The following is a 9,333-nucleotide window of genomic DNA, read 5'->3' as shown; positions in this document are numbered from 1 at the left end:
GAATAATAAGTGCCATAGTGCCATCTAGTGCACAAATTTGCACACTGAAGAATGACAGTCCCTGTATGTAAAACATACACTACATACTGCAGCGTACATGCAAAGGTACAGGGCTTAAGGGCTACTTGTGATTATGATAAAGGATGGTGTACTGTTTTCACTGATCGCTTGTGTGCTTCAGTGTGAGTTTCAGCTACACTAAATGACCACACTGAAAATTTCCACTCATAGGGGAAATAAACAAGGAGACAAAGGTTTGTCTTAGAAGCCAGGTCTTTGACAACCCGCGGCTGTGGCAAGCCGCAAGGATAATCTCCTTCAGACAATGAGACGATGTTGAAGGCTGTGCATGCAAATTATACTCTGCCATCTAAATTACAAAGACATACACAGACCTCAAGTCATCAGGCCTCATATCTCACTCATCTGGCCTCCTGGCTGTTAGGTTGCCAGAGGATACTATAGAGACAACAGAACAGAAATAATAAGAAAAAACACATGAGCCAAAACAAGAGTCTTGAATAATTGATTGTGTTTGTCTTTTGCTGTTTGTGTGTGAGAGTGTGTGTTTGAGTGAGAGCGAGAGTGTGTGTGTGTTAGGACTCAGGGTCTGGACAGAGCTTATGCCCCTGAGCAGAGCAGACACATCCACTGGCCAATGGTTTGTGTTAAAAACTGTCTGATTGACCAAATGTGGGGGAAGGGTATGTTTGTGCGTGCCGGGCAAAAATGAATGTGCATGGGTATTTATGTTCATGACTGTGTGTGTAAATTCAAAGAGAAATAGGTGAGGATAGTAGCTGCGATGTGTGTGATTTTTGGCAAACTAAACCTGGGCATGATTAGCTCATGTTGAAATCAGCGCTGGTTTTGTATTCAGTAACATGGGAATAAGATGAAGTAAAGATTTCCAGGATAACAAACGCTTTTTGTTAAACGGGCCAGGAATAGGTGTGTTGTAAGATGTTAAAAAGTCAATATACCTTCATTTTGTCTGTGCTGGTAATGAGCCATATTTTCTGGGGAAAATGGCTGCTTCTCCGGAGGCACCATGTCTACTGAATGTGGCCCTGATCCTGGATAAAACAGAAGGCTCACCAATCAATCTCTCCAGGTTGCCCACAGCCAGAGAAAGCAGCTGCACCACATGTTTGCCTTGCGCGATAGCGACAAGTTAACATACGGGCAGCACAGTAACCATCCACAAGCAGCCTCTAGCTGTCTTATAATGAATTCCCACAGGGATGGGGAACTATCAGAGTCAGTGGTGTTACTGGAGGCTCGGAATAAAGTCAACACCTCTCCTTATACCTGATGAAGCTACGGCACGGCAGCACACTCACACACATAGTCACAGCCACAACGCTCGACTCGTACAAACGTGAACATTTCGAATGCACACAACGATTAAGCTGTACAGTTTATTAAATCATAAATTAGGCTGCATTCGGGCATTACATGTTCACGCAATGATGGTGAACAGAAACTGCTTGCTTTTAATAATGCAGTCTTATCGGGACAGCAGTTTTGTTTAATTCAATGTATAACACGTTATAAAGAGACATTTTAAATTAACGAAAAATCGCCATTCAGCATTTTCTTTAATTTTTTAAAAGCCCTATTTTTCATTCTGATTTGGACATCAGTGTGGCGTCTACACCCACACACCTACTGCTTTCAAATCATGATGTGTTTGTACTGTATTCACAAAGTAATGACTGACACAGTGGTCCACTTAGTCAAACATTTAAGCAATCAAAGTACAAAACACAACAAACCCATTTGGTGCACAGGGCTCGACACGTAGAAGTCAAGGGTGTTTTAAAAGGTTTAAGCGGTTGTTAAAATAATGATGGTTTTATGAAACACTGGTGGACCATCTTTTGTTAATTTAAAGCTTAATGCCCTCACATCTACTAACTGCAAATGAGATCAATACACAAGCTGGTGCTGTAGAGTTTCTCTGGTAAACTGACATTAGTCAACTGCATTTCAGACAGCACTTTCAGAAAATGCATAAATTACACCCATTATGTATTCATATGTGGAATAATGTTAAACTGAGTGAGCAAGAAAAGTGCAATGCAGTCCATGTAGATAGATAGATAGATAGATAGATAGATAGATAGATAGATAGATAGATAGATAGATAGATAGATAGATAGATAGATAGATAGATAGATAGATAGATAGATAGATAGATAGATAGATAGATAGATAGATAGATAGATCAAAGTATTTCCTCTGGTAGCGTTCCAGAAACTTTCAGAATCAATGCCAAGGAGTACTGCAGTTGTTCTGGTGGCAGGTGTTGACCCAACACCTTATAAGAACATTTAATTTTATGCTATATCTGTATAAATATCTCTACAGACAAATATATAGATATGTCTGTACCTGTATAGATAGTTAAATATAGATATATAGGTGTACTGAGAAAGAGAGTGAGGGAGTGAGAGAGTCTTCCTAACCTCCAGGCCTCTGCTCTGCTTCTTCCCGTGGGACTCTGCGTGAGTGATGAGACGATGTGTAGCTTGGGAGAAGGTTTTGGTGGGATTTGGCCCAGGTCTTCGAGGGTACATCGTTTTTATTCTCTTGCCACCTCCTGGACAATGTGCAGCTGCAAAAACCAAATATAAACTATGGGGAAAATACATATATATATATATATATATATAATCAAACTTCAAGTCAGTGCAAGTGATGAGTTGGCTTCAAAAACACACGCTATGATAGCTGAATAAAAACAAGCTTTAGACTATGCTTTTTCATATCTGCTTATTGGCATTTATCCACTGAACTGTGTATATATATCACCATATGTATTTAATAAAATAAAAATACATCATCTACGGCAGTTTTTTCTGTATGCACTACATCACACTGCAGACAATCTATTTAAAAAATAAATACACAGCATATTTTTTTGTTGGTTCTGTGTAAAATACCTAAAACATTATTTTGTAGCTTGAAAAAATCACACTGAGTATTTGAAATAATATCAAATTAACCTAATATACTTTGAACCATTATCTAAGTTACCTTTGTTTGGTCATAGAAAACTGAAATTGCATGTGCAGAATTACCAGTTTTAGCCAATAAAACTAATTTTAAAAGCTCACTTACATTGTTGTGAAATTCTCTCATAGATTTAAATTCTGGATTCTTTGAGTGGCAGGCTTCTTTCTAATAACACTGGCTTGCATTTGTTTTCACTGGACTTGTCAGACTCTTTTTACCTTTATCTTCGTGAAGAAATATAACAATAGAAAAGGATACAGACTAAAATAAAGACTGAAAACTATATAGTGGATGCGAAGTAAACTGAATTTTCTCAGTTTTGCCGCTAGATGTCACCGATTGACCATCCAATACAGGCTGAGGTGCTACATGTTGTCACTATAATTCAAAGTGACGCTTTACTCAAAATCACACTTTGCATGTAAAATATGAAAAATTTAAAAAAAAAATTTAAATGTCAAAAAACGTTTAACATGCAAACAAAATGTGTTTAACTCTTATTCATGGGCTGCTATGCAAATCATTTTAATTAAACATATTTGCTCTGTGGATATATGCCTGAAAAAAATGTAGATTTTCTTAGTTGTTTTTGCATGTGTAGCTGTTTATTTCAGTCACAGTGAAAATAACCAGGCGGGGATGTGTAAATTGTATTTGTCCTGCTTATTAGTGGGCAGCTAAATAGAATTTAAACTCCTCAATAACCATATATGTAAAACATGCAATTCATCGAAACAAAGCTGGGTGGATATAAAATCCAGTGAAAATGCACATTTACTGATATGATGCTCAGGAGGATGGATGGAGTCAGGATGTGGCATGTGTGCATGACGTCATTTCTCCATGTACTGTGCGCCATTTTGGAAGAAAAAAAATCACGGATAATTTCCGTGGTCTTGACAGATCTGGACCCGAGTCTTCACACTGATTGTGGATGCTATCTATCTCCCCGAGCGCGCCGCACTGGTTGATAAGGCATTGGAAGCTGTGTACAACAAGAGCTGCTAAATGAAGCAATGGCGGGTAAGCTACTTTTTAAAGGAAGGGAAAAGGATCCACCTCACTTGGTGTGTGTGATGGCCTGAATCTGCAACTTGGCTAACCAGCGTTAGCGCTGGCAAGCTAAGTTGCTAGTTGTCAAACTGTGTCACTGTCAGGTCATTATTACCGCCCGATGAAGGGCGAGCCGGAATCACACTAACCCTGGTTTCTTTTTGCAGGAGTTGCAGGAGGAAATGATTTTCAGTGGTGTTTCTCTCAAGTAAAAGGAGCGATAGATGAAGATGTTGCGGAAGGTATGTGGCTAACGTTAGCTCGGCGGCTAGGCTACAGTGGTGGGCAGCTAGCTAGGTGGTCTGATGATGGTTCTCTGTGGGATTCACTTGAGGTGCACGAGAGCTGACGGCGGATGGACGCGCGTGCTTTTTTGCAAGACTGCTCTCGTGATTAGTGTAGACCTGTTTGTGGATCAGTTGCACAAACGCCCTTTCCTTGTAGATTGCTGTGTGTCGCTAGCTCGCTATGAGCTAGCTGGTGGCTAAACTATTAAAGGGGGAGCGACCGTGCCCGTGACGTCAATGTGCTGCGTCCATAAATTGTCGAGTGACATCATGCTTGTTTTCATTCATACCTTAATGGGTCTACGTGATATTATGTGGTTATCGGTATTTTACATTTTCTATAAGAACAGTGGGACCAGACTTAGCCTGCAGCCCATCACAGTAGCATTCTAGCTGCCATCCCAACTACAGTGCGGAAGCTGAGCTGTGAGGTCTGATTCACACCGATTTGTGTCTTTTCAGCTGACATAATCTCAACAGTTGAGTTCAACTATTCTGGAGAGCTACTGGCAACTGGAGACAAGGGAGGCAGAGTAGTGATATTTCAGCATGAACAAGAGGTAAGGATCACACAGCAGTAACACCATTCCAGAAGTGAAGCTGTTGTTGTATATAGATATTAAATATTCTCTGAGCAGTATTTGCATATTAATGATCATAAAACTGACCTTACAGCGGATTGTTAGTCAGTAGCACCAGTTTAGATCATCATGCAAATGTAGTGTTTGTAAGGTTGGGGAAACCTGCACTCAGCTAAGACTGAGGAAGTCATTTGGATGAATGCCTCCCACTGAAAACGCAACATCCAAATGAGCAGAATGAGCTCTCTGGGATACACTACATCTAAAAGACCAAGTTTATTGTATCCATTTCAACAATACAATTTCTATGAATTTGTCTTGTTATGCTCACATTTACCATAAGATGCATTCATCATCGTACAGCACAGAACAATGTAATGTGGAATAAAACTACATGTAAGAACTGAAGGCTGCATGCATATTTTAGGAAGTAAACAGTTGGCAGAAACACTGGCTAGGAACAAAGTGTGAGTGGTATTCAAACTGGATATTATATTTATTTTGGTTTTAAGGTTAAATATTAAGGTACTAGACTATCATGGGAAGGTGTTATCTTAGTTTTTCTCAGTTTAATCATATATTTATTCAATTCAATAAAATTGAATTGATTTTATTGATCCTGAAGGTTGACCCCGAAGGAAATTGGGTTAAGGCTGACGACCTTTGCCAGCGCCGTCTTACCCTTCTGACCATACATACATTACACAAACCTCACATGGGGAAGATAGGCCAGAGAGGTATAACAATGGAAAATGCACAACACGAGGAAAGATAAGGAGAAAAAAATAACTCCCCCCAGACTGAGCTCCAACAGGGAGATCAGTTTGAGAACAGAAAAAAAACCACCTCTGCACATAGCACATGAAAAAACTCTTAATACACCAAAGAAACACATGACAAGCAACAGGGGTGGGTAAAGGGTGAGAGACAGCCAATGTAGACAGTACATCCAGGCCTGCAGCATAAGCGCTGGTCTCCTTGATCCACCGTCAGCATCGGAGGGGGGATGAGTGTACATTTATGGAAAATATGGTAAAGTTACAATGAAAATGTGCTATTAAACATTGTTTAGGGCATTTCAAAAAGCACAATGCCATGATCATAGTGTTTTACATCAGTACTCCATAATGGAACTGTTGTGAAAAATCTACATGTGGCTCCACAGTGTAGTAGTTTATACATGTACTTGGTCTATAGGTTTTTGGGGTTGTCTCAGGAAGACCAACTAATGTCTACTATGCAGAATCAAATATAAGGAGTTACCCACTTGTAAATAACTGAGTGGCCGAAAATGTATTTTTTGTTTATTTATTTTGCTTGTTGTTGATTGTGCTATTTTCTGTAATGAGCTTTCTTTTACATATTTATGCAAAAAATATGAACAGGTAATGATGAAATCTTGTTTGTTTTTGGTTTTTTGCTGTTGTTTTGGGGGTTTTTTTAATGCCAGAAACAATACCATGATTACAGTGTTGTTTTTGTTGCCTTTTCCCCCTCAGTCTAAGAATCGTCCACACCTGCGTGGGGAGTACAACGTCTATAGCACTTTTCAGAGTCACGAGCCAGAATTTGATTATTTGAAAAGTTTAGAAATCGAGGAAAAAATTAATAAAATAAGATGGCTACCACAACAAAATGCTGCTCACTTTCTACTTTCAACAAACGGTAAGAGCTTTTTTCTGTTTTTCTTATTTGTTGATAATGAAGCGCTATGTTCCCTCTCCTAAAGCCTTTCCTTTTTCCCCCCAGATAAAACTATCAAATTGTGGAAAATTAGTGAAAGAGATAAACGAGCAGAAGGTTACAATCTGAAAGACGAAGACGGACGACTCAGAGACCCCTTTAGAATCACCTCTTTACGGGTGTGTTTAGCCGTCCCTCAGACCTGCCTCATTCTGAGCATGACTCTATGTGATAACTTTTCTAAAATTGATTGTTGTACATTTCAGGTACCAGTACTGATGCCAATGGATCTCATGGTAGAAGCAAGCCCACGGAGGATCTTTGCAAATGCGCACACCTATCACATTAATTCCATTTCTGTAAATAGTGATCATGAAACTTACCTCTCTGCAGATGACCTAAGAATAAATCTATGGCACTTGGAAATCACAGACAGAAGTTTTAGTATCCTTTTTTTTATATATATATCAGAAAGCTGATTTTTAGATGTGTCTTAAAGTTTTAATAGCATTGCATCAATGTAAAATATAAGACTGCTAGCTCCTTAACAGTGTGCTAACAGATATTGTAGACATCAAGCCCGCCAACATGGAGGAACTGACAGAAGTAATCACAGCTGCTGAGTGCCATCCACATCAATGCAATGTATTTGTGTACAGCAGTAGCAAAGGAACCATCCGCCTGTGTGACATGCGAGCGGCAGCGCTCTGTGATAGGCACTCAAAGTGTAAGTACTTCTACCGTATTGTAGTGAAGCCATCGGTCTGTCTGGAAAATAGAGAATTCGAAAGTGCAGCGATTTCTGAAATTAACCTTAGTCTGACAATTTGTCTAGTTTTTTTTGTTTTTTCAAAGATGCATCTGTTACCTGTTAATCTAATTTCTTTGTCGTGATCTGTAATTCAATTAAGAGCTAATAAGATTTATACAAGAATTTGAGGATTTCCCCCTTTGCCCTTTCCCTTTATTTTCTAAGTCTTTGAGGAACCAGAGGATCCCAGCAGCCGATCCTTTTTTTCTGAGATCATCTCCTCCATCTCAGACGTGAAGTTCAGTCACAGCGGACGCTATATGATGACACGTGACTACCTCTCCGTCAAAGTTTGGGACCTCAACATGGAGAACAGGCCAGTGGAGACGTATCAGGTGCTTAAACATGCTTTTCTGGGGATTCAATTTTAAATCACATTAACACTTGTGATCTTTTCTGGGACTTGGTTTTTATTTTTTTTTTAAATCAACTTTGATTAAGGCTTGAAATAGTGCTTTTTCAGATATACGTCAGAATTTTACTCAGACTTCCTAAAGTCAGTAATAACCAAATAGGGATATGGTCTATCAAGAAATGACAGGCAAACTCCTAATGGAGGCTGATAGGTACTGGTTAGCCTCGCAACATGGATTAAATATGCAGAAGGCTATGTTTTATGTAAGATAAAGATTTGAACAGTTCCCTTTACATTGTTTCATTTCAGGTCCATGAATATCTTCGCAGTAAGCTTTGCTCTTTGTATGAAAACGACTGCATCTTTGACAAGTTTGAGTGCTGCTGGAATGGCAGTGACAGGTATGTATCCTTCCTGCTGCAAAGGACAAGCATTTCACTCACTACTGTTTTTATAAATGTTGTTCCCGGCTTATAAGTTATATCAATCGGTGGTCAAACTTTTGGTGTTACGGCAACAAATTCAAACATTGAGTTTATTTTTTTACTCTCTTCGGCAGTGCCATCATGACAGGCTCCTACAACAACTTCTTTCGAATGTTTGACCGGAACACCCGGCGGGACATCACACTGGAGGCATCCCGAGAGAGCAGCAAACCACGGGCCACACTTAAACCACGTAAAGTGTCCACCGGTGGCAAGAGGAAGAAGGACGAGATCAGCGTGGACAGCCTGGACTTCAACAAGAAGATCCTCCACACTGCCTGGCACCCCAAAGATAACGTGATAGCTGTGGCAGCCACCAACAACTTGTACATTTTCCAGGACAAAATCAACTAGAAGATTTGGGGCTCCAGAGGATAGGGCTTTTACCGTACCTGTGTAGTTAAGCCTACTACTTGTCTATCTGTATAAGAAGAAACAGCCTTGTTGTCCTCCTGGTGAAGAATTTGAAAGCACGTGTCTACTTTTTTTGCCACAGGAGGTTGATCCATAGGCCTGTTTTATTTTGAGTCTGAGCTTAGGTTGTTTTTGCCTTTGGCACCAGGGCAATCGACATGCCCCCCTGACCCAGAAAGCCCAGTTCGGGTCTAATTGACAGAACGGCACTCCCTAGAGGTCAAACTCTTGAACGTTGGTGTTTGTGTTGACATTTTAAGCCTTCATTTCACAATTTAACGACAGAACTCTTGGAAGTACTTAAAAATGACGTCTTGTCAAGGTTGTATCATCAATTCAAAGTTTTTGGGCCCTCTGAAGCACGGATGAATGGCCAATAAGCCTAACTGTAACATTCCCCCATTGGTCATGTATTCAGGCCACACAACTGGTGGAAAAGGCCATGAATTTGGAAAAGCGGACATGTTTCTCCCCCCAAACCCCACCCCCTTCTCTTATTTTACCCCAGTCAATACGGTGACATAATTTCACTGACTGTATCTACTCAAGTACACCTTGTCATCCACATAATAAAAGAAACTAAATCTACAGACGTGTTTTTAAATTTAGAAGTATGTATTAAAACATGTTTATTGCTTTGCAT

At 39.8% G+C, this 9,333-nt stretch overlaps 1 protein-coding gene across 1 annotated transcript; it reads left to right on the top strand.

Annotated features, from left to right (window-relative positions):
• Positions 1–3,821: 3,821 nt before the first annotated feature.
• LOC113034849 (protein phosphatase 2, regulatory subunit B, delta) lies at positions 3,822–9,280 on the top strand. The gene is made up of 10 exons (XM_026189952.1): positions 3,822–4,044; positions 4,242–4,316; positions 4,824–4,921; positions 6,442–6,607; positions 6,692–6,804; positions 6,892–7,069; positions 7,188–7,352; positions 7,602–7,771; positions 8,101–8,192; positions 8,351–9,280. Exons 1-10 carry the CDS (start codon positions 4,038–4,040, stop codon positions 8,628–8,630), a joined length of 1,344 nt encoding a protein of 447 aa, XP_026045737.1. The 5' UTR covers positions 3,822–4,037; the 3' UTR covers positions 8,631–9,280.
• Positions 9,281–9,333: the final 53 nt, after the last annotated feature.

The sequence above is a fragment of the Astatotilapia calliptera genome, chromosome 13 (assembly GCF_900246225.1).
Source record: "Astatotilapia calliptera chromosome 13, fAstCal1.2, whole genome shotgun sequence".
In the NCBI taxonomy this organism is placed as follows: Eukaryota; Metazoa; Chordata; class Actinopteri; order Cichliformes; family Cichlidae; genus Astatotilapia; species Astatotilapia calliptera.
This window is presented reverse-complemented; position numbering and strand designations above follow the sequence as displayed.

What these genes read in the sequence shown, in the direction of transcription:
- LOC113034849 (XM_026189952.1), top strand. An exon ending in AGATGAAGATGTTGCGGAAG is followed by an intron (nt 4,317 to 4,823) that starts GTATGTGGCTAA and finishes GTGTCTTTTCAG; the next exon opens with CTGACATAATCTCAACAGTT. An exon ending in TTAGAATCACCTCTTTACGG is followed by an intron (nt 6,805 to 6,891) that starts GTGTGTTTAGCC and finishes TGTACATTTCAG; the next exon opens with GTACCAGTACTGATGCCAAT.